The sequence below is a fragment of the Pipistrellus hanaki genome (assembly GCF_964339955.1).
Source record: "Pipistrellus hanaki genome assembly, chromosome: 2".
NCBI lineage: Eukaryota > Metazoa > Chordata > Mammalia > Chiroptera > Vespertilionidae > Pipistrellus > Pipistrellus hanaki.
In genome coordinates, this window is record NC_140504.1 from 133,115,311 (window position 1) to 133,140,136 (window position 24,826).

The 24,826-nt window shown below is 54.8% G+C and overlaps 1 protein-coding gene across 4 annotated transcripts in view; it reads left to right on the forward strand.

The window, feature by feature from the left end:
• Positions 1 to 24,826, forward strand: part of BCAR3 (BCAR3 adaptor protein, NSP family member) — a 113,580-nt gene that overhangs the window by 84,058 nt on the left and 4,696 nt on the right. For all 4 annotated transcript variants that reach the window (XM_084873402.1, XM_084873403.1, XM_084873404.1 and 1 more), the window contains 7 exons: positions 462 to 904; positions 3,310 to 3,413; positions 4,920 to 5,581; positions 13,624 to 13,739; positions 18,677 to 18,848; positions 21,998 to 22,109; positions 24,521 to 24,733. In XM_084873402.1, coding sequence (XP_084729528.1) covers positions 462 to 904; positions 3,310 to 3,413; positions 4,920 to 5,581; positions 13,624 to 13,739; positions 18,677 to 18,848; positions 21,998 to 22,109; positions 24,521 to 24,733 — 1,822 coding nt within the window. The remainder of the gene's footprint in view (positions 1 to 461; positions 905 to 3,309; positions 3,414 to 4,919; positions 5,582 to 13,623; positions 13,740 to 18,676; positions 18,849 to 21,997; positions 22,110 to 24,520; positions 24,734 to 24,826) is intronic.

Here is a 24,826-nt window from a genome sequence, read left to right on the forward strand (position 1 = left end):
CTTCCTCAGCAGCCACGTCATTTACCTTTGGCACCAACTCAACTGGGAGCTGATCCTGTGCCACCTTGTGACAGCGATCCCCCATCCCCTCCCAGGCACCTAGCTCCTGGTGTACTTTTTCCTCCACTTTATGACATCTGACACACCATGCCCGCCTCGCTGAAAAGAAGCTCTCCACTCAGAATAGAAGGTCCGTGCAGCAGGGACCCCAGGCTGCTGCATTCACTGCTGTGAACCCGGTGCCTTCAGCAGGACTTGGCACCTACGGGGTGGCCAGCACGAATGGCTGGGTCCTCTAAGAATCAGACGTTTGAAACGTCAAGAGCCAACGGAGGGAGTAGAGACACCACGGCATTGTCTTCTGTCGGCCCAGAGAAGCGGGGAGAAATACAGGTTTTAAAAGGAATGTAAGCTTGCCTCGCTCTCCTGAAAGCTCCTCACTCGCGGTTTTGTCCCCAAAGGTGTCAGAAAACCTGGTGCAGCGAGATGGCGACTTCCTGGTCCGAGACTCCCTGTCCAGCCCCGGGAACTTCGTCCTGACCTGCCAGTGGAAGAACCTCGCTCAGCACTTCAAGATCCAGCGGACGGTCCTCCGGCTCAGCGAGGCCTACAGCCGCGTGCAGTACCAGTTCGAGGCGGAGAGCTTCGACTCCATCCCCGGCCTGGTGCGCTGCTACGTGGGCAACCGCCGGCCCATCTCCCAGCAGAGCGGGGCCGTCATCTTCCAGCCCATCAACCGGACGGTGCCCCTGCGCTGCCTGGAGGAGCGCTATGGCGCCACCCCCGGCCTGGCCCGCGACGGCAGCCTCGTGGAGGGGCGGCCCGACGTGGCTAAGAGGCAGAGCCTCACCACGGCTGGCGTCCAGGCCCGCGAGCCCGGCGTGCCCAGAGGAAACCTGCTCAGGTGGGTCAGGGCCTCCGGACGGCGGGGCCGCGGAGGGGCCGCGGAGGGGCCGCGGAGGGGCCCTCCGGCCGTGTCCGGGCTTAGCGAGGCAGACGGGGAGCTCACCCTCCCCGGAAAGATATTCATCAGATGGGCCGGGAGGAAATGTCATAGACAGAAATGTCCCGAATTCAAGAATGCAGAAGGAAAATACAGGATTCTGAGAAACACGAAGTACAGCTGTGCTGCTAGGAAGCTCTCGTAGATGTCCGTCAGCATCTGGCTGTGCCCCGCCTGGACGTGACTGCTGGCCGGCCTCTCACCTGGCGAGCCCTGGGCGAGCTGCTCGCCTGCTCTGGGCCTCACTTTCCTCATCGGGAAGGTGGGGCCTGTGAGGGTTAAATGGTTTCAGTGTGCAGAGTGCTTAGAACAGCACGTAAGTGCTAAGTAAGTGTTAACCATAATGATTATTTCTGGAGGGAAGTAGAATGCAAGACTGAAGACAGTTGCAGGAAGGGAGGGAGAACTTTTTTTTTTTTAATTATCACCCAATAATATGTTTTTTATTGATTTTAGAGAGATAGGAAGGGGGAGAGAGAGAGAGGGAGAGAGAAACATCAATCGGTTGCCTCCGATATACACCCTGACAGGGATCAAACCCGAAACCTAAGTATGTGCCCTGACTGGGAATTGAACTGGCAACCATTTTGGTGTACAGGATGATGCTCCAACCAACAGAGCAGCCATCCTGCCAGGGCAGGGAGGAAGAACTTTTATCTAAGGCCGTGGACGGCAAACTGCGGCTCTTTGGCCCCTTGAGTGTGGCTCTTCCACAAAATACCATGGCCTGGGCGAATCTATTTTGAAGAAGTGGCATTAGAAGAAGTTTAAGTTTTAAAAAATGTGGCTCTCAAGAGAAATTTCCATCGTTGTACTGTTGATATTTGGCTCTGTTGACTAATGAGCCTGCCAACCACCGCCCTAAGGTATTCTGAAATTCTCCTTTCCACGGTAATAGGACTAGATTTGAGATCCCTTAAGATGTTCAAGTGGTAGGTATTTTTTTCTTGTTTCTCCTGGGAATTCTTCAGCTGAAGAGCAGGGAGTCAACGCCAAGACAGGGCCGGAGGGTGGTTGTGGACACACAGAAGCCCCACTGAGTCTGGCTCAGGGAGGAGAGCCCCTGGTCTGCCTTCAGAGACCGGGCTTTGAAATAAGATCAGAAATGGAAGAAGGACTGCGAGAGTCTCCGCATGAAGGAGGCAGGCCTAGCAGAGCGCCTCCTCTGCTCACCCTCGGAGAGCAGAGCTCCAAAGCCTGGTCCCTGCTGGGCACAGGCGGCGGGCACAGGAGTGTCTAGCCGTGGGGGTGGGTAGGCTCGACGTCAGTCAAGACCGGCGTCCCGCCCCCTCCCCACCCCCCTGCGCGTCCCTGACTCCGGCCCGCGGGTTGGCTGGCCGGCCGCCACCTGGGCAAAGGTGTGTGCCCAGCCAGGTTGCATTCCAGCTTGGTGTGTGGCCAGCGGAGCCTGACTGTCCCGGTGATCACTGCTTAAGGATCACTTTTCAGAAGCCATTGCCTTGTGGAATTTGCCCTCTGCCCTGCCTTATCTCTGAGGGGTTGCTGGAATTTTTCTGTTGCTGGGAATTTGGAGGTGGTGGTTTTTAAAAAAAAAAAAAAAATTCGGTTTGTGTGGGTTTTTTTCCTTTGGTGCTTGAAAAAGGTAGGAAAAACGTTGTGATTTCTGTAACATAAGCTTGTAGGAGGGCCGAAGAAAGGTCATTACAACTTGTACAGTGCTTTCTCTTCTAGCAAAGAGGAGATTCCGTTCCTCGGTGCTGGAGACACTGCCACCTGAACTGGCAAAGGCCTGGGGCACGCTAGCTGGCCGTGTGGCAGTTCTGCCCCCCTCGCCCCTGCGGGCCTGCGCCTCCCAGCTGCCGCCCCCCCCCCCCCCCCCGCCCGAGGGAGGGGGCTGTGCCGGCCCCCGGGCGGGCCTGGGGAGTGTTTGGGGGACCTGAGGTTTACCCTGAAGTGGAAGCCGTGACACTGTTAACCTTGTGGGGGAGAGGCAGGCCATTAAGTCGCTCCTCCTTGGAAAGAGCGTTAGACTCTGTAAAAAGTGCGCGTTTCAGCTTATCAGGTTTTCCCGAGAATCTTCTGAAACGCTTCCCCTGCTCGGATCCGCTGACTGGGAAGGCCCAGCGGAGGCCTCCCGGCCGGCCGGGCCGGCCAGGTGGTGGGGCTGCGGGACGGAGCCCCCGGCACAGTCCTGTCACAATCGCCCCATCAGCAGTCTCACCCGCAGACATTCCGGGCCTGCTGGGGTATGCGGAGGCACTCGTGTGCTGAGCAATCGCTCCGCGGTGTTGCTTAAAGCCTCATGACTTAATGACAGGTTTCTGCCGGCTTGTCTTTTGCTCCAGAAATAAAGAGAAGAGCGGCAGCCAGCCCGCCTGCCTGGATCACATGCAGGACAGAAGAGCCTTATCCCTCAAAGCCCACCAGTCGGAGAGCTACCTGCCGATCGGTAGGTCCCTGGGGGTGTCGGGGGGAGCGGGGGTTGCTGTGGTTCTGCTCCATCTGGTCACCTCCTTTGGGGAAGACCTGGGGCTCTGCCTGCAGAGGTGTGTAGGACTCGATCCGGATGGGAATCGCTGAGCTGGGTGCTTTAAGCACTAGCTCCTGAGCCTCTTAACAAGGCGAGCACGGTCATTCCCTTTCCGAGGCCGAGGAAACTGAGGCACAGAGGTTAAGTGCCCTGCCCAGAGGCATGGATCAGGTGAGCGGGTAAGCCAGCATTTGAACTCAGGTTTTCTGATTCCGAGCCCACGCGAGAACGTGGGTCTACATGACCAGTGCGCCTGCGTGGTCCACTCCCAGGACCGGGCGGGGGGCTGGTCCCCGGCTCGTGGCGGAGCAGCTGTCTAGCAACCGCTCCTCCTCTCCGCTCTCCTCTCACCGCCAGAAGAGTGTGAAGGTGTGGGATGTGGGGAAACCGAGTAAGCAATTATATCAGTAGCCATGGGATCGTCTTTCCTTCTTTTTATTTATTTATTTTAAATATATTTTATTGATTTTTTTTTTTTTTTTTTTTTTTTTTTACAGAGAGAAAGAGAGAGGGATAGAGAGTTAGAAACATCGATGAGAGAGAATCATCGATCAGCTGCCTCCTGCACACCCCCTACTGGGGATGTGCCCGCAAACAAGGTACATGCCCTTGACCAGAATCAAACCTGGGACCTTTCAGTCCGCAGACCGACGCTCTATCCACTGAGCCAAACCGGTTTCGGCTATTTATTTTTAAATATATATGTTATTGGTTGTTTTTTTTTTTACAGAGAGGAAGGGAGAGGGATAGAGAGTTAAAAACATGGATGAGAGAAACACCAATTCAGCTGCCTCCTGCACACCTCCTACTGGGGATGTGCCCGCAACCAAGGTACGTGACCTTGACTGGGACCCTTCAGTCCGCAGGCCGACACTCTGTCCACTGAGCCAAACCGCTTAGGGCTCTTTCATTCTTTTTATACCTAACCATCCTTGGGACCACACGGTGATTTTCCTAATGCTCCTTAAACCACTTCGATGTGGGTTGTTGCGCCGTTTTTCTCCCCCTTCCCAGTGGGTCTCTAGCTCTCCCTCTGGGCCCGCCCTGGCTGAGAGGGAGCAGAGACCTGTGCGTGTGCCAGGCGGCTGAAGACGTGGGTGTCTGAGGGCACGATTAGATCACTCCCTGCGGAGCCCGTGTGTTTCCCTGCTCTGACTGGCCTGGCTTTCTGTGACCGCCCCGCTGCCGGCAGCCCCTGGGACTCCGATTCCCCCGGAACTGTGGGGTCCGGCCAGCTTTGCCCTCAGAATGTCCCAGATGTCTCCAGACTGGGCATGGGTGGTCACACACAGTCACCTTCAGGGGATGAAAACTCATGGCCTAGGGCACGAAGGGAGAGCCGGGACGCCGTCACTCTAGCTCTGTTTGCTGTGTGTTCTCCCCACGTGAGCGGAGCTTTTTCTGACCCTGTCTTACCCTCCACAGGCTGTAAGATGCCCCCTCAGTCCTCGGGCGCGGACACGAGCCCCTGCCCCAGCTCCCCGGTGTTCCGGACGGGCAGCGAGCCCACGCTGAGCCCGGCGGTGGCGCGGAGGGTCTCCTCGGACGCCAGGCCCGGGGAGGCGCTGCGGGGCTCGGACAGCCAGCTGTGCCCCAAGCCGCCCCCCAAGCCCTGCAAGGCGCCCCTCCTCAAGGCTCCCCCGTCTCCGTCCCCCTGGCTGCACGCCGAGGCCAACTACTGCGAACTGAACCCCTCCGCGGTGGCGGCGGCGGGCTGTGACCGGGCAGCCAGGCCGCCCCTCGGCGCCCAGGACAGCTACGTGGAGCTGCTGAAGGCCAAGCAGAACGGGGCGCCGGGCCCCCGGAACTCTGGCACCAACTACCTGCTTCTTGATGACAATGACAGGGCCGGGCCGGGGGCGCCCCCCGCGGCAGCAGCGGAGCAGATGGGCCGGGGGCAGGAGGCCGAGTTCACGATGCCCCTCTTGGAGACCGCCTCCTCCTTCAGGCCCAATGACTTCGTGTCCAAGCTCCTCCCGCCCGAGAACAAGCCCCTGGAAACGGCGATGCTGAAGCGAGCCAAGGAGCTGTTCACCAGCAACGACCCCAAGGTCATCGCCCGGCACATGCTGAGCGTGGACTGCAAGGTAGGGCCCCGGGCGGGCGGGCGGGCGGGCGGGGTTTGCTCTGGCGGGCGAGCATCTGGAAGCGAGCATCTGTCTGCGCCTCACTCCGCCTCACCCTTTGGGTCAGGGGTGGGGAACCTTTTCTGGCCGAGGGCCATTTGGATATTCATAACATCATTCGAGGGCCGTACAAAATCATCCACCTAAATATTAGTTCTGCTCTGTTGGGTCAGATATTTAATGCACTCACCCTAATGCCTTGGCAGGGTCAGACCCAATGATTTCTCAGGCTTTATAGGGCCGGAGGGCCGGACGTTCGCCACCCCTGCAGAGTGGAAGGGCTTTGTTCATAGGAGAAGACCGAAGATCACAGCAGCGTGGGGGTTTATTTTAGGGGTGGGAGCCACTGGCCAGGATCACCTTTGCCCAGGCAGGAAGCTTATAAACCTCACCTGGGACGGAGGGGTGGCAGCTGCTGCCCGGCGCCCACCTCTGTCCCCAGCCCCCGCTGGTGTCGGGGCTCCGGCAGCAGCCCCCTAGCTGGGGCGGATTGCAGAATCCTCCCCGGCCTCACGTCTGCCCGAGCCGGGAAAGCCAAGTGCGAAGGAAAGAGGATGGGGATGAGAGTGTAGTTTCTGGAGGAGCAGAGCTTGGTTATTTTTATTCACATTATATATTTATTGTTACTAAATGGTTATTGGGGTAATCAACATTTTAAAGTTACCTTGATTTTTTAAAATAAGTAATACTTGCTCAATTTAGAAAAAAAATGATAAAAATGCAGATTAAGAGGAAAGATGAAAATCGCACAGAATCCCGTTTCCTGGGGCTCTCCTCGCTAACATTTACTCTGCCAGCGGAGACACGGAGATACTGGCGCGCAGGTCTGGTCGCTCACCACAAAAATGGCACCGCCCTGGCACACGGCTCCTAACCCCGAGTCTCCCTCCCGCCAGCACCCTGTGCCTGCCCTCCCCTGTGACCGCAGACCTGTATGTTTACGTCGCCCTCATTTCTTAAAGGGAGCGTGTCCTTTATTCTGGGCGTCCTTTGTTCGGAGGTGGCCCAGGGCAGGCTCCTCCCTCGGGGAGAGATTTCTAGAAAGCAGGTGTCTCCGGCTGGGCGGCCCAGCCTGCTCCACGGTGGAAGGGACAGGTCTTTGCATCTGCAATCTCGTTTGAGGCTCCATGAAATCAATGAGCTTCAAAGGTCAGGGCTTATTTAGGAACCGGCCTTCCCAAAATAAATTTCCTTTTATTAAGGCCATAAATCACGGCAGGAAGTGGTCTCTGAGCACCCCTCCCCCAAGGAGCTCCTAATGGATTGAGGGCTCACGTGGCCGGCAGGCAGCCTCCCGCCTGACTATGCCGGGGTAACAAACTCCTTCCTGAAAACAGGGCTGAGGGATCACTCAGCTGACCTCATGCCAGGCCTGGGAGGGGTGTGGGTATGTGTGTGTGCGCGCACGTACATTGTGTGTGTGTGTGTGTGTGTTTGTGTGTGTGTGTGTGGGCCCTGAGTGGACAGCCAGGAGGGGGCTGCTCAGGCAGCTCACGTGGTTGGCTGAGTGGCCCTGGGCAGTGCTCACAAATGGCCGGATAATCACCGGGTCGGGTCCTCACTGTAAAGCGAGCTGAACCTGTTTGGACAGTAAGAGGCTGTGGAGTGCCTGCCCCAGGACATCACCCGCACAGAGCCCTGCGTGAACCGGCCCAGGTTCTCTGGAAAGCAGGCTCCTCGCAGAGACAGGTCTGGGTTCACGTAACTACCTAGTTCCCCGGAGGAAGTGAATCCTCTTCCTTGTGGCCTTGAGCCAGCTCAGTGGGAACGTGGGAGGTGAGACGCTGAGCACTGGTGCAGAAGGGTCTAGATCCTTCTCCCACATTGGCAGCCATGAAACTAGACCTTGTGTCTGTTTGCAGCAGAAGGAGCGTGCAGCCACCCTCTTTCTTGTCCCGCTTCTCTCTGCATTTCATCCCGGGAGGCCCCGTTCCCCCGTCTGCCTTCAGTCCCCCCGGAAGGCCGAGCCGCCGTGGCCAAGACGGGAGCAGGAGCCTGCCTGACGCTCCCCAAGGGCAAGGCCATCAGTCTTCCTTCCTCCTCCCGAGCCCACGTCATTTCCTTATCCTCTTCCTGGAACCACCGGCCAGGGCTCTGCCAACAACGCAGGCACACTCAGTGACTCTGAGGGAAATAAACACGGGCTGTTCCCACCCACCCTGAGTGCAGCGGCAGCCAGACAGGCCACCCCGAAGCTCAGAGCGTGCTGGGCAGCACTGAGCCCTACGGGCTGGTCCCCACCAGTGCACACAGCCCAGGCTGACACCCAGAAAGGCCATCGGGACAGTAGGTGGTCCTGAGCACCCCAAGGTGGCCTGCCCAGCAATGTCGCACCCCACTCCCGGGGTGGGCATCCACTGAGACACCCCACCCCACACACCTGCAGATGGGCACTGACCGCCCAGACCTCACTCACCCGGAGCCATTCTCCCACCCACTTGTCTTTGCAGTGGCTGGAAGTGAGGGACAGTGGGTAAGAGGGTGGCCTCTGGGCATGAGCTGCCTGAATGTAACCCTGCCTCTTTCCCTCTCCTGATCTTTCTCTCCCCACCGATAAAAGGAAGAGAATAAAACCAACTACCCTCCATACCATGCCTGGCCAGGATGAGGCCAAGTAAATGCTGAGTAGTATTCCGTATTCAGACTGATAGAGTGCCTCTCTTGGACTGATGGGTCACGGTGGGAGAGAGGGAGGGACAGGGATACAGGAATTCAGACCGCAGTGCAGGCTGGAAGTGCTCTGCAGGGGAAGGCACAGGAGCTGTGGGGCCCCTGAGGCCGGGTCCTAAGCCTGGGGCAGCGAGGGGGCCAGGTGGATGTCTGAGATGAGTTTTGAAGGCTGAATAGGAGTTGGCCGGATGAAGAATACAAATAGCATCTTCCAGACGGCAGACGACACACACGTGCAGAAACTCCGACGTCAGAAACCGTGGGGGGGAACACGTGCTCTGTGGGCAGTGAAGGTCGTGGGGGTGGGGGAGTCCTGGCAGGTCTTCCATGTTTTGAAGTCTCTCCTCGCCAGGCTGCTATCTTCAAAGCACTCTGCAGCGAAGTGAGGGCGACAGGCCTGCGAGGACACAGTGCCCGTCGGTATTCCTCTGATGGCGAGCGGAGCCGGTGCTCTCACTGCAGCTCCGATGGCCCCGAGGCGGCCGGGAGGAGGGCCAGGCATGCCCCGCCGGGCGCCCTGGGTCCTGCAGCAGCTCCGGCAGCGGGAGCAGGAGGAGCAGGGGCAGGAGGAACAGGCAGCGTTCAGAGAACCAGGGGGCTCGGATCTGAAGAGCAGAGGGAGGCTGGAACACCTTCTCGTGGGGCTCTGATGGAGCCCTGCCGGGTCCCGCTCCTAGTGAAGATTGCTGCTCCCTCGTATGTGTCTGTGTGTGCCTGTGTGTGCCTGTGTGTGCCTGTGTGTGCCTGTGCCTGTGCCTGTGCCTGTGTCTGTGTGTGTCTGTGCCTGTGTCTGTCTATGTCTGTGCCTGTGCCTGTGTCTGTGTCTGTGCCTGTGTCTGTGTCTGTGCCTGTGCCTGTGCCTGTGTCTGTCTGTGTCTGTGTCTGTGTCTGTGTCTGTGTCTGTGCCTGTGCCTGTGCCTGTGTCTGTCTATGTCTGTGTCTGTGCCTGTGCCTGTGCCTGTGTCTGTGTCTGTGTCTGTGTCTGTGTCTGTGCCTGTGTCTGTGTGTGTGTGTGTCTGTGCCTGTGTCTGTGTCTGTGTGTGTGTGTGTCTGTGCCTGTGCCTGTGTCTGTGTCTGTGTCTGTGCCTGTGTCTGTGTCTGTGTGTGTCTGTGCCTGTGTCTGTGTGTGTGTGTGCCTGTGCCTGTGCCTGTGTTTGTCTGTGTCTGTGTCTGTGCCTGTGTGTGTCTGTGTCTGTGCCTGTGCCTGTGTCTGTGTCTGTGTTTGTCTGTGCCTGTGCCTGTGCCTGTGTCTGTGTCTGTGTGTGTCTGTGCCTGTGCCTGTGCCTGTGCCTGTGCTTGTGGCTGTGCCTGTGCCTGTGTCTGTGCCTGTGTCTGTGTCTGTGTCTGTGTGTATCTGTGCCTATGCCTGTGTCTGTGTCTGTGTCTGTGCCTGTGTCTGTGTCTGTGTCTGTGTGTCTGTGCCTGTATCTGTGTCTGTGTCTGTGTCTGTGCCTGTGCCTGTGTCTGTGCCTGTGTCTGTGTCTGTGTCTGTGTGTGTCTGTGTCTGTGCCTGTATCTGTGCCTGTGCCTGTATCTGTGCCTGTGCCTGTGCCTGTGTCTGTGCCTGTGCCTGTGTCTGTGTCTGTGCCTGTGTCTGTATCTGTGTCTGTGTCTGTGTCTGTGTCTGTGCCTGTGCCTGTGCCTGTGGCTGTGCCTGTGCCTGTGCCTGTGCCTGTGTCTGTGTCTGTGTCTGTGTCTGTGTGTATCTGTGCCTGTGCCTGTGTCTGTGTCTGTGTCTGTGCCTGTGTCTGTGTCTGTGTCTGTGTGTCTGTGTCTGTGTCTGTGCCTATGTCTGTGTCTGTGCCTGTGCCTGTGTCTGTGCCTGTGCCTGTGTCTGTGTCTGTGCCTGTGCCTGTGCCTGTGCCTGTGTCTGTGCCTGTGCCTGTGCCTGTGCCTGTGTCTGTGCCTGTGTCTGTGCCTGTGTCTGTGTCTGTGTCTGTGCCTGTGCCTGTGTCTGTCTGTGTCTGTGTCTGTGCCTGTATCTGTGTCTGTGTCTGTGCCTGTATCTGTGTCTGTGTCTGTGCCTGTGTCTGTGTCTGTGTCTGTGCCTGTGCCTGTGCCTGTGCCTGTGCCTGTGCCTGTGCCTGTGCCTGTGTCTGTGTCTGTGTGTGTCTGTGCCTGTGCCTGTGCCTGTGCCTGTGCTTGTGGCTGTGCCTGTGCCTGTGCCTGTGCCTGTGCCTGTGCCTGTCTGTGTCTGTGCCTGTGCCTGTACCTGTGCCTGTGCCTGTGCCTGTGCCTGTACCTGTGTCTGTGCCTGTGCCTGTGTCTGTGTCTGTGTCTGTGTCTGTGTGTATCTGTGCCTGTGCCTGTGTCTGTGTCTGTGCCTGTGTCTGTGTCTGTGTCTGTGTGTCTGTGCCTGTGTCTGTCTGTGTCTGTGTCTGTGCCTATGTCTGTGTCTGTGCCTGTCCCTGTGTCTGTGCCTGTGCCTGTGTCTGTGTCTGTGTCTGTGCCTGTGCCTGTGTCTGTGCCTGTGCCTGTGCCTGTGCCTGTGTCTGTGCCTGTGTCTGTGCCTGTGTCTGTGCCTGTGTCTGTGTCTGTGTCTGTGCCTGTGCCTGTGCCTGTGTCTGTCTGTGTCTGTGTCTGTGTCTGTGCCTGTATCTGTGTCTGTGTCTGTGCCTGTGCCTGTATCTGTGTCTGTGTCTGTGTCTGTGCCTGTATCTGTGTCTGTGTCTGTGCCTGTGTCTGTGTCTGTGTCTGTGCCTGTGCCTGTGCCTGTGCCTGTGCCTGTGCCTGTGCCTGTGTCTGTGTCTGTGTCTGTGCCTGTGTCTGTGTCTGTGTGTCTGTGCCTGTGTCTGTCTGTGTCTGTGTCTGTGCCTATGTCTGTGTCTGTGCCTGTGCCTGTGTCTGTGCCTGTGCCTGTGTCTGTGTCTGTGCCTGTGCCTGTGCCTGTGCCTGTGTCTGTGCCTGTGCCTGTGCCTGTGCCTGTGTCTGTGCCTGTGTCTGTGCCTGTGTCTGTGTCTGTGTCTGTGCCTGTGCCTGTGTCTGTCTGTGTCTGTGTCTGTGCCTGTATCTGTGTCTGTCTGTGCCTGTATCTGTGTCTGTGCCTGTGCCTGTGCCTGTGCCTGTATCTGTATCTGTGTCTGTGCCTGTGCCTGTGCCTGTGCCTGTGCCTGTGTCTGTATCTGTGTCTGTGTCTGTGTCTGTGCCTGTGCCTGTGTCTGTGTCTGTGCCTGTGTCTGTGTCTGTATCTGTGTCTGTGTCTGTATCTGTGCCTGTGCCTGTGCCTGTGTCTGTGCCTGTGTCTGTGTCTGTATCTGTGTCTGTGTCTGTGTCTGTGCCTGTGTCTGTGTCTGTATCTGTGTCTGTGCCTGTGCCTGTGTCTGTGTCTGTGCCTGTGTCTGTGTCTGTATCTGTGTCTGTATCTGTGTCTGTGCCTGTGTCTGTGTCTGTGTCTGTGCCTGTGCCTGTGCCTGTGTCTGTGTCTGTGTCTGTGCCTGTGCCTGTGCCTGTGTCTGTATCTGTGTCTGTGCCTGTGTCTGTGTCTGTGCCTGTGTCTGTGCCTGTGTCTGTGCCTGTGTCTGTGTCTGTGCCTGTGTCTGTGCCTGTGTCTGTGTCTGTGTCTGTGTCTGTGCCTGTGCCTGTGCCTGTGCCTGTGTCTGTGCCTGTGTCTGTGCCTGTGCCTGTGTCTGTGTCTGTGCCTGTGCCTGTGCCTGTGCCTGTGTCTGTGTCTGTGTCTGTGTCTGTGTGTATCTGTGCCTGTGCCTGTGTCTGTGTCTGTGCCTGTGTCTGTGTCTGTGTCTGTGTGTCTGTGCCTGTGTCTGTCTGTGTCTGTGTCTGTGCCTGTGTCTGTGTCTGTGCCTGTCCCTGTGTCTGTGCCTGTGTCTGTGTCTGTATCTGTGTCTGTGCCTGTGCCTGTGTCTGTGTCTGTGCCTGTGTCTGTGCCTGTGTCTGTGTCTGTGTCTGTGCCTGTGTCTGTGTCTGTGTCTGTGCCTGTGTCTGTATCTGTGCCTGTGCCTGTGTCTGTGCCTGTGCCTGTGTCTGTCTGTGTCTGTGTCTGTGCCTATGTCTGTGTCTGTGCCTGTGCCTGTGTCTGTGCCTGTGCCTGTGTCTGTGCCTGTGTTTGGAGCCTCCGAACGGGCAGCTGTCTAAGCAAGCAAGCGGAGTGTGTGTGACCGCAGGTGGCTGGCCTGCACATCTGGGCTGCCTTGCCGTGGTCAAGGTGTAAATCTCTTTCCGGAGACCGAGCCAGAATCCGTCCCCCTCCTACATGGCCGATGACTCACACCCTGTATTTTCAAACAGTTCTTTGGGGGTTTCAGCTCAGTGGAGCCTTTGCAAAAGTCCGTGAGAAAGGTTCTGTTGGAGAAGGGGGAACTGAGGCTCGGGGAGCAGGGTACGAATCCTGCATCCTGTTCTGGGGCCCACTGCTGGACAGCCGGTTCCCACAGGCTGGTTTCCCAGGGCTGACGGCGGATCCTCACTCAACCACAGAGGTTAAGGGTCAGGGTTAATCATAACAGCCAAACTTCCAGATGTGCTTTGGAGCTTATTGCGAAGGCATCTGGACTGTTCATGGGCCCAGGATCATTGCCCTGGAGGACAGCTCCACAGAGCGAGGGAGGAATGGCCCCGTGCTGGCCGTGTGTCCAGGTTTGGCGAGACCGCTGTTCGCGTCAGGGTGCCGCTGCATAGCTATCCCCATCTTAGAGAGGCACTGGCTCATCGCAACCTTTCGAGGTGACATGTAGTAACTACAATGGGCCAGCCGATGCCTGGTTCTGATGAGTGTGATTGCACACTGGGACTGAGATGGGGGCTGCTGGCTGGGACAAACACAGATTTTCTTGGAGGAAAAGCCCTCTGGGGGAGGCCTCGGGTTTCTGATCTCTGCACGCTTGTCTAATGGTTTCCAGACGTGTGATGCATTGACGGAGCCTGGAGAGGCATAATGAGGGGTAATAGCAGCCAGCCTGCCCTTAAGTGAGAACACAAATGGCCACGCATGCGGAGAGGGCCGCTGGGACGCAATTCCGCTTTCCCACGCGGGATCCGCTGCAGCCCGCGGTGCTGTCTACAGCTGAGCATCGCAGCGGGACCAGCCTGCCTCACACAAAAGCCGGAGAAGCGGCTCTGTGCTCCCGCAGGCCAGAAACACCAAAGTTGCAGAACAATTTTGGTTCTTTCATCCCAGGTTTTATATTCCAGTTTGTGTTTTAAAATCCCCAAATATTACATTTAAAACTGACTTTTCAGAGGCTGTTGCTCAAATAGAACTGCGACAAGTTCAGCACATCCCCCCTGTCCAGCTCAGTGTGTTTCCTTTCACACACTAACTCCGTGTTCGCAGCAAGCCTGCTTCCTGATGCCGTGTATTTCAACTGTGTTCTCTGCAGGTCGCTAGGATTCTCGAAGTCTCGGAGGAGATGCGGAAGAACATGGGCGTGAGCTCAGGGCTGGAGCTCATCACCCTGCCGTACGGCCACCAGCTGCGTCTGGACATCATCGAGAGGTGAGCAGCGCTGTCCCCTGCATTCCCGGCCCTCTCCGTCCTCCTGTCTCTCTCCAGAGCAGAGAGGGGCCCAGCACTGACGCCCGAGCCCTTCCCTCAGGGGGAGGGGTGGCCGGGGCCAACTTTCCCCAGAGGCTCAGCCAGGGAATTCCTGGAGACGTACAAAGAGGAAGTCAGGGAACAAAGAACACGCTCCCGTCCGTTCCAGATTGCTTTCGGAATTAAGTGGGAGTTTGGGGAAAGGCTGGGAGGACCAGAGTCTGAACGTTTTCTTGGATGGGGGATCAGAGGTCAAAGGGTGAGGGCACACACGGACCCTCTCCCCTCCGGCCCCTGAAGAATCACTGTCTTCTCCTCATGAAGAGCCAGGGCCCTGGCTGTCCCTGTAAACCCACACACATGGACGTCAGATGTTTAGAAATTAGAAAGACAGAAATAGCAAGGCATGTTTTTAAGAAAAGAAGCACTAGCCTTGATTATCGTATTCGCGTAGAAGTTGGTCTTCCTGACACACAAAACAACAGTTGATGTGGGCAAGACTACCTTGTTAAACTTTCTGTTTTTCCAACCCATTTCCTGTTGGCATGGCACACGTGTGGGTTGTCATGGTCAGCCAGGCCCTGAGGCCAGCAGCCCCAGCCCAGGCTCTTTTGTGATGGCTGACCTTCTTCTCTCCGTGTGGCAGCCACGTGTGGAGGGACAGGACGTTTTATTCCGCTGCTCAGTGTTCTACGTGTCAGTAGCCACACGTGGCCAGTGGGCAGTGTGGCCCGAGGATGTCAGCCCGAGAAAGGAAGCACCGCCTTCAGGAGGCCGGGGGTCCCCACCACGGCCTTCAGGGGTGCCTGCTGCACAGCAGACAAGGAGGCTCCATGCCGCTGTTGTGGCTTCACAGCCACAGTTGCATCCACCATAGACGCCAGAACCCGAATGAGAGGCTTCTGAGAGGCAGGAGCCAGAAACGCTGACTTTGTTCAGGCATCCTATTGTCGAATGCCTTTGGGCAGTGGTCGGCAAACTCATTAGTCAACAGAGCCAAATATCAACAGTACAACGGTTGAAATTTCTTTGGAGAGCCACATTTTTTAAACTTAAACTTGTTCCAATGCCACTTCTTCAAAATAGACTCGGCCAGGCCTTGGTATCTTATGGAAGAGCCACACGCAAGGGGCCAAAGAGCCGCATGTGGCTCAAGAGCTGCAGTTTGCCGACCACTGCCTTTGGACAATTGTAGGTCTGACTTCTGAATTTTTTTGCTTCTCTGGTCAGATTTTTCTGGATTCTAGCCTCTGTCTCGGTGTCCTCTTCCCTCCCCCAGTCCAGGGCCTGGCGTCTCAGGTCCACTAACGTCTCTGCTGCCGTCTGGGTTCAGTGGTCACGGCTTCAACAGAATTGAGCGGTGCCACCAACTTCCCCCTTTCTCACGTGGCACATTTTTCAGTCGAAAACTCCCCACGCCCCCGGCCTCCTTTGATCGGTCTCCTCAGGTGTGTTGGATGTGGTGCCCAGGCTGAGGTCGGCAGGCATGGGGCTTCTCCTTTGGCTATTTTCAGACTTCCACTCTCGTCTGCATCCATTTCCTCTTTCTCCTGGTTGTCGCTGGCCTCTGCTCTCACTTCCTGCCTGTTTCCTGCCCAGGACTAGCCTGTGGGTCTGGGGAGCCGGCTTCTTCATTACAATGTGTTTAAATAAAGGTCAAAGGTATAGTGGCCCTGGAAGGCCAAATTACATCATCTTCCTGCGTTTCAGAATCCAATACGAATCCACTCTTTATTTCTTAATTTACCACTTTGCCCATTCCAGGCCTCCTGCGTGGACATGCCCTTCGTATCGCAGTCAGTGCCCCTGCTGCCAGCCCCTGTGGCCCCAGGAGCAGATGCTCCAGGCAGGTGTCTTTCCCAGAGTGGTGCCCGCAGGAAAAGGGGCTTTAGGCAAATGCTGATTGAATGAATGGATAGGGATAGAGTTAGCCAGTTAACCATTGGTGTAATGCCAGGTCTCAAAGAAGTAGAAAATAAGTCTTTTATTAAGGGCTATAAAAGCATTGGTGGGGGGGGGGGAAAACACTGAATAAAAAATAGACTAAATGCAACATGAAACATTAGTTTACTATTTGTTAAAAGAAACATCTAAGATGTTTGGCTCCACCTTAACTTTTTGCAAATGGTAACAACACTCTTCAATAAACAACAGATGATAAAAGTAGGCTTTAATTCTATGTTAGGATCCATTAATTAAGAAAGACAAGAAACCAGGAGGGAGATAAATAAAGCAAAAGAGACAGGCAAAAATGGACCAAGACACAGAGGGAAAGATGTACCATAGAGATCATCGTAGGAACAAGTACTATTTGCCTGGTGCCTGCCAGTGCCACATGCTTGGATTATTTTTATACCTACATACAGTCTCTAATTCTCACAATTGCTCTTGTCCCCATTTTACAGATGAAGAAATTGAGGCACGGAGCAGTTAGATAACACCTTAGGCCATACTGCGAGTAAGCAGCACACGTGCCTACAGGGTGGGCAAAAGGAGGTTTCCAGTTGTTCTATGGAAAATAATATAATAATTAATATGACACAGCCAAAACTTGGTTTCACATACTCACAACTGCATGCCTACTTGTGCCCCACCCTGAGTATGTACAAACACAGAGACGGCAGAGCTCATTACTTACTTTTTATTTATTTTTATTTTTTGTTAATCCTCACTCAGGGATATTTTTCCATTGATTTTTAGAGAGCGTGGAAAGGAGGGGGAAAGAGAGAGAGAGAAAATTGATGTGAGAAAGACACATCAATTGTGTGACCTCCTGCACGGGGTGCCCAGAACCGAGGCTACAAACTGAGGGACATGCCCTTGACCGGAATCAAACCTGGGACTCTCCAGTCCGCTGGCCAGCACTCTATCCACTGAGCCAAACTGGATAGATAGGGCAGGGCTCGTTACTTATATAACAAACATGAGTGTGTGGACAAAAAGGAGTGTGGAGGAGGATGAGCTCAGTGGCGGCCTTACACACCCAGAGACCTAAAGGAGCCACACAGGATGGTCTGACCATAAACATTCCCAACTAAAAGCGGGTCAGAGTGGCTAGTCACATCCTAAGCCCGTAGCTTCCTTGACAAAGGTCAGCGGTTACCGTGGAAGCCTTTATCGCTGTGCATCTAAGATAACAAACCTTTGAAATATCAGAGTAATTTTCTTTTCCCGACCCCTCAGGGGCACCAGAGCAGGAGACACATCGCTATCTCGCTGCCCACATACCATCTCTCTGTGCTGTAAATGTCAGCTGTCTCACACCCACCCATGGGAGAGAAGCATGTGCCTCTCAATCTGGCTTTTTATCTCATCCCGGTGATAGCCCAGCTTTGCGTTCTCCTGCCGCCCTAATCTACCACCGGTGGATTTCATGTGACCCCTCTTACACCTCCTCCTTTAAGTCTAACATATACAATAAGCTGCAAAACTGTCCATTCTCTGGAGCACATGTGTCAAACACAAGGCCCGCGGGCAAAATCCAGCCCGCCAGGCCTTGCAATGTGGCCCGCACCGCGCTGTCATCACTGCACTCCGCTGTCAGTTTATGACATTGTCAGTTTATGACTGTTCAGTAAACCATTCGGCCCGCGATTTAGGCTGGATTTTAGATTTTGGCCCCTTCTCTGATTGAGTTCGACACCCCTACTCTGGAGCATGTTCTCAATCCATTGAAATTTCACTTCCCGGCCGTTGCCATCAGTTTGGCTCAAATAAATCTTCTAAGATGTTTTCCTAGATAGGACTTTGGCCAACAAGGGAAACTAGTAATGCTAGGCACGAGGTGAATCATGCCACCCTTTGCCCAAGGAGAGCGAGAGGGCCCCGCACCTGTGGGCATGGCCTTGGAGCGGCATCCTCAGCTGGGAGCTCTCAGGACAAGGTGGCCCCGGACTTTCAAACATGTGTGTCTTAGTAACCGTGCTATGGATTGGGGCTTCACCTCCAGCACTGGTATCAGCCTGGAGGAAGTGTGATGGCGGCCATTCTGGCCCCGTGCAGTCAACTCCACAACCCTGATTTTCAGAGGGAAGGAAACGGACTTCAGTCTGTGCTGCCTGCCACCAATAGGAGACTCTGTGTGACCCCTCATCAGCCCATGGAGACTCTGTGTGACCCCTCATCAGCCCATGGAGACTCTCTGTGACCCCTCATCTGCCTACAGAGACTCTGTGTGACCCCTTACCAGCCCCATGGAGACTCTGTGTGAGCCCCATTGCCATGTAGAGAAAAATCACGCTGCTTCCTGTCCTGGGTCTGTAAGGTCAACCTATATAGTTGCATTGTTGGAAGATACAAACAAGATTTCCATTTTCTCAGAGCCTGACCTAACAGGGACATCTTGCCAGTCCGCTGTTCTGTCTTCCTCCACATCCCACTCACGTTCTGGCCTCTTGACCAGAGCTGCAGACACTATTCTTAGCTCCTCATTCCTTCCTTTGTTCTGACACCTTTGTCATCGTCCTGGATCAAGCATATTCTCTCATTTTTCTGTCCTTTCCATTTCCCACATGGGGGCTCAGTGGAGATGGCCCAGTGCTTCCCTAAGTGGGGAGTCCCTCATGTGTTGGGGGGACCTGGTGTCTCCTTGGGTCTCTCATGGTGGAAGGGACAAGGAGCCCATGCACTTCGCCTGAGGAGGTCCCTCTTCACGCCCTAGATCCAGCCTGAACAAGGCCAGGTTCTGGCCTCTGGCCTCTGCGTAGTGCCCTCTGAGGCCTGTGCGGTCCCGCTGCAGCCAGCCTGTGGGTGGCCTCCAGGGAAATCACAGCAAAACTCTCCGAGCCACCGGCTCACCTCAGAGCAAGAGCAGCACATGGTGTTTCCTAGCTGGTTTGGCTTCATTTCCTCCTCGTCCTGTTGACCCTGGGGCTCACCACTGACCTCCTCCCCCGCAGACACAGCACCATGGCCATCGGCATCGCGGTGGACGTCCTGGGCTGCACGGGCACTCTGGAGGACCGAGCGGCCACCCTCAATCGGGTCATCCAGGTGGCGGTGGAGCTGAAGGACTCCATGGGGGACCTCTATGCGTTCTCAGCCATCATGAAAGCCCTGGAGATGCCGCAGGTACGTCTCCCCTCGCTCCGCGCAGCCCCCAGGCCTGTGTGTGCTTCCTGTTCGCGAGCCCACACTCAGCACATCCCAGAGGGCATCAGCCAGTCTCAAGAGGTAAGTGGCGTTGTAGTGAAAGCTGCTTTGATTGGGAGGCAACCAAGAATAGGGTCCTAAGCATTTCGGCTGTTTTTAAAAACAGTGGGTAATGGCCGAGAGCCCACCCTTTCTCTCTGATGCACAATAAGAAGAGTCACCCTCAAGATCAGGTCCCTGAAGAACCAGCCTGGATGGGGTGTCGGGCGCAGGTGTGCCGGGGAAGGGAGAGACTGAGAGACTGCGACCCCCTGAGTCACCACGCGTGCGGGCCGTTTGGGACAATGACAGAAAAAAGCCCTATGGGGAGCTTACATCCGAGAATCCCTAGGGTGCTTTATCTTCCAGAACAGTGGTCAGCAAACTCATTAGTCAACAGAGCCAAGTATCAAGAGTATAACGATTGAAATTTCTTTTGAGAGCCCAATTTTTTAAACGTAAACTTCTTCTAACACCACTTCTTCAAAATAGACCCATGGTGTTTTGTGGAAGAGCCACACTCAAGGGGCCAAAGAGCCGCATGTGGCCCGAGAGCCGCAGCTTGCCGACCACTGTCCTAGAATGTTCCTCGGGTTGCCTAAAACAGCCTCGCCTCTCTTACTAAAAACTCCAGATTTCTGGACCATCTGCCAGATAGCCCCCTAGTTAGAGGCTCTGGATTCGGGCGCTTTGAAAGTATCTGCTTTGACGGGCTGTTTTTAGGATGAGTGTCCAAACGGAAAACGTGTGTTTGAAATCCAGCGGCCCACCCAGAGGAGCACGGTCCTGTGGTCCCGCCTCCGGGCTGTGCTCCCGGCCCTCGGCGCGTAGCGGACCCCTCTGCAGCCCTGTGAGCCCCGTCTGCAAACAGGAACCCCAAACCGCTGGCCCTCCAGCGTGGCTGTTCAGAGCCCGTTGCCCTGGACCCCCCGGGCCCTCACACCCAGCGTCGCCCCTGGGAGGGCAGCTACGGACACGTGCCCTGTGGGGGCTTGTTAGGAACACGATTTCCCGCTTGAAAGCAAGGTCACCTTAGAAACAAGAAGTCTAACAACTTGGTTCTTTCGTCAGGAACATCAGGGAGGGGGTGTCAGCCCCAGTTAGAATGTAACATTCCCTGAGTGTACAGACATCTTTAGGTTAAGGTGACCAGACGTCCCGCCAAAAGCAGGACGTCTGGTCACCTTACTTTGGATGCCCTGGGACTGGGTAGGGCTGATGCTGGGACTAGGCAGGCTCAGCCGTATTTTCATGATACACTGGCTTCCGCAGCATCGGGAGTTCTGCTTTTTCGTTCAGGTGCCCTCAGTTGGCATGAGATTTATTTCCTCTTTATCCGAACCTGTATACGGCTTTGAGAGCCGGGCCAATGAGCTGGGCTGTGTGAGTAGCCCCCCAGCCCAGAGCTCCCCCGGAGAGGGGTAAAGGGGGTGCGTTGTGGCATTCCATGGCTGCTTTTCCTGACATCAAACTCCGCGGTCAGGGACTTACACCCGAGCAGTTACCAGGCCTCTGTAGGCGGCGCCCTCCCCGTCTGGGCACCTCAGCGCCGAGGGGACAGCCCCCAGGAGCTCAGGGCCCCGTGAGGCAGCCTGTTTGGGGAGGGAAGTGGCAGACCCAGCGGAAACCCCAGAGGAATCACATCACGTCTGTGTCTCACCAGCCAAACCCGCCGCCCACTAGAGCCGCGGGGTCTGTCGCTTTCTCTCCCGGCGTCTCAGACCCGGAGAGCCTCGGGCAGAGGGCTCTTTCAGGAAGGAGAAGCTGGCGGCTGAGGAAGAGCAGGGACGTGGGGGGAGGGCAGCGTGGTGGGTGGCCGGAGGAAGGCCGGCCCACATCCTTTCCTTCCCAGAAAATCCGCCGGTGTGGTCCCTGCTCCCCTCTCCCTTGGAACACACAGGCGCTCCGAGGGGCCCGTGCAATGCAGCTCCGCTCTGTCCCTGACCAGCTGTGCCACTTCAAGCAAGCACGCTCTCATCGCTGCTGGTTTCTATCTGTAACCTGAGGCCTAAATACCTGCTTCCCAGGGTATTGCGAGGCCTAGATGGAATTCCTCCGCTGCCTGAGTTGGCGCTGGTTCCCTAGATCGTGGCGCCCCCCCTCCCCGCTCGGCTTCATGTAGAACTGCAGACACTGAGGCCTGCGGGGTCACGGTGCGTGGGGGACCGTCTGTCTGAGGGCGGCCAGGGTCAGGAGCCCGTGTTGGTGTGAAGGAATGAGACGTGGCAGCACGTGGCCTGGGCAGCCCCCCGTGTCTCAGACGTGACGACGTAAGAGTCCCGTGGAACTGCGGGCCCCGCAGCCCGACAGCGTCTCCGCGGTGCGGCCTCCGGGGGAGACAGCTGGCAGCTCCATCCGCCTTTACAATGCAGCCACTCCTTGGCCCGGTAGTTCCACTTCTGGACGTTTCTCCTCCACCTATTGTCACACGTGTGCACGTTTGCAAAATCTTCACGAGGGAGCTTTGTCATTGAAAACTGGAGGCTGGTTAAAATGTAGTGTATCCTGCAAGTGGGACATAATACAGAAGCTGAACAAAAAATAAGGTGGTTCTGTGCTGTTTTTTTTTTTATGTACTTATAGGAGAGATTTCCAAATAAGGAACAAAAAATGTGTCGTATGACGTGCATTTATTTATTTGCAAGTGGAGTGTGTGTGTTCACACAGACAGACATACACATACAAGAAATTGATGAGAGGACTAGTCCCTGGGATGGGCCTTCAGAGCAATGCAGACAAAGACAAGGGTGGGGATTGACTTTTCTCTGTACACTCCTTCCAACTGCTTTGACTTTTTTTAACATGTGCATCTATCATCTATTCTAAAAATTTAAGCAAGAAGGTCACTGTAACCCTGGCCGGTGTAGCTCAGTTGGTTGAGTATAATCCTATGCACCAGAGGGTTGCTGGTTTGCTTCCCAGTCAGGGCACATGCCCGGGTTACGGGCACAATCCCCATAGGGGGTGTGCAGGAGGCAGCAGATCGATGTTTCTCTCCCCCTCCCCGCCTCTCTAAAATCAATAAAAACATATTTTAAAGTCATTTTAAAAAAGGACCTTTTACAAAATAGCATCTGTCTTCCTTTCAGATTACAAGGCTGGAAGAAACATGGACGGCCCTGCGGCGCCAGCACACCCAAACCGCCATCCTCTACGAGAAGCAGCTGAAGCCGTTCAGCAAAGCTCTGCACGAGGGCCGAGGTGAGCGCAGCGTCGGCTGAGCTGCCCCAGCGGCGCCGATAGGACCACAGGTTGTGTCTGCTCTGGTTCGGTCAAAGCACTGAGCAGGGCGTGCTCTGAGCCCGGAGTGGCCTGCAGGATCCATGTGTCCCGAATGGAGGAGAGCATTCTTTCCCAGCGTGTATCCCTTGATCATCTGTATCTTTAAAAAAAAAAAAAAAAAAAAAAAAAAAAAAAAATTCAGTCAGGTCCTCTGCCTATTTTTTAAATCAGATTGGTGTTTTTGTTTTTGTCTTTTTGCTATTGAGTTCTGTAAGTCCTTTACATCGTGTTTTGGATATTAATCCCTTATCAGATATAGGATTTGCAGATATTTCCTCTCATTCTGTAGGCTGACTTTTCTCTTTGTTGGTCTCCTTTGCTGAGCAGAATTTTCAGTTTGATGTCATCTCACTTGTTTAGTTTTGCTTTTGTTGCCAGATTCAAAAACACATCACCAAGCCCAATGTCAAGGAGCTTACCACCTGTGTGTTCTTCTAAGAGTTTTATGGTCTTAGGTCTTACCTGTAGTCTTTAGCCCATTTTGAATTAATTTCTGTATGGAGTGAGATAGTGGTTAAGTTTCATTCTTTGGCATGTGGCTGTCCAGTTTTCCCAGAACCATTTATTGAAGACTGTCCTTTCCCCATTGTATGAATATTGGCTCCTTGACCATCTGTGTGCGAGTTTATTTCTGCTTTCTCTTTCTATTCCATTCTCTATGTGTCTGTGGTGGGGTTTTTTTCTTTTTTTATGCCAGTACCATACTGCTTTCCTTACTGTCGTTTTGTAATGTAGTTTAAAATCAGGGAGCATGATGCTTCCCCTTTTGTTCTTTCTGAAGATTGCTTTGGCTTTTTGGTGCCTTTTCTGGTTCTATACGAAATTTAGGATTGGTTGTTCTATTGCTGTGAAAAATAAGAATTTTATAATAAGGATTGCATTGAATCTGTGGTTTGCTTTGGGTTGTATGGACATCCCAGAGTGCAAAGGTATTACCCACCAGCCTGTGTTCCTGGAGAACACCTCCTAGACATGTGCCATCCCCGGAACCTACCCCTCAGAGGGAAGCTCCAGGACAAGCAAACCGGCCTCTTTCACAGAAAGACGGGGCTGTTTTCCAGTCTTCTCTGGGCGGGGAAGGGGGAGCCTGCCCAGCACTCCCTCTCCAATTATTACGATCCAATGGGACCCAAGAACACAACTTCCTCCGAGTCACGTGACCAGGGCGAAGCCCTTGGGTGGCGGCTGCAAAAACCAGGGCACCAGCTCCATGTAAAAGCTCTCCTCTGGGAGAGCACCAAGTAGTGCCCTCCCCCCCCCCCCCCAGGTCTCTGCAAAGGATTACAATCAACCCTCAGACGTGTCTTTAATTAGAAACCTGCCTCTCAGTTATGATCATAAGCTCTGAGGCCACAGAGCTGTGCCTCTTGCTGTGCTCTGGGGCAGTGGCTGTTTAAGAACTCAGACTCCATCGGTTAGTCCTGTGGCACCCCTGGGCACAAGTCCCACTGGCCACCAGCGCCTGGCAGTGTAGAGGTGGCCCCTGGCAGCAGCCGTGAACATCGGGTGCCAGACAAGGATGTGGGCTCCTTTCTGAGAGAGACCAGGGAGCGGAGCAAAGCTGCGGAGGAGCTCATAGATGGCTCCCACAGAAAAATGAAAAGCCCTGGCCAGTGTGGCTCAGTTGGTCGGAGCATCTTCTCAAATTCCTGGACAGGGTGTAAAGGGAGACAATCAATAGCTGTCTTCTCAAATCAATAAAAAAAAAAAAATCCTTGGGTGAAGATTAAAAGAAAAAGAGAGAAGAAACAGGAGGAGGAGCCTAGTGTTTTAAAAATAGAGGCACCCACTGGCTAGAATGAGGCAGAGTATGAAGATGGTGCCTTTCCGCTAACTTACATGACAGACAGCCCTCTCGCTGAGCACGGGGCAGGTGACTCAGAGCATGTGAGCTCTCTAAGAGCTATTTCTCAGATCATTATAGTCTTGTAGGTCTCATGGACTTGAGCTTCATTGGTTTTTAAAGCTAGAACTTTTGAAGACTTGACTCTCAGCACAGGTCTCAGAAGTCAGGGTGCACAATGTGGGGTTCAAGCCCCTGGCTCCTCAGGGAGAAACTCTGGGTTGTGAGTTCCCTCCCGACTGCGGGTCGCTGTACCGGGCCTGGGGTTTATGATGAGACTGTCCCAGCCTCTCCTCCATGCTTCCACGTGGGCCTCTCTCAATGGCCTGATTTGTAGGAGTTCCTTCTTCCAGAGGAAGTTGTTCCATATTTAGCTGCAGGTTTAATGTGTCCAGGGAGGAGGTGGGACTAGGATTCTCCTACCTCACCATCTTAACTTCGGGAGAAAGAAATGATCTGGACAAAAATGTTACCCCTTGTTTTTCAGAGTCCACGTGTGTCCTCCCAAACAATATATCAGTCCCCCTGCTGATGCCTCTTGTGACTTTAATGGAACGACAGGCTGTCATTTTTGAAGGAACTGACACGTGGGAAAAGACCAACGAAAGCTGTGAGATTATGATGAACCATTTGACAACAGCCCGACGCATGGCAGAGGCTGCACACAGTTACCGGGCGAATGCCGAGAGGATCCTGGAAGGTAAGGGCTGCTTTCCATAAGCTGCTGTCCACTCGGAATGGTCATTGGAATGAAGGAATAAAAGAGCACGGGTGTTCTCGATTAGAAAAGACC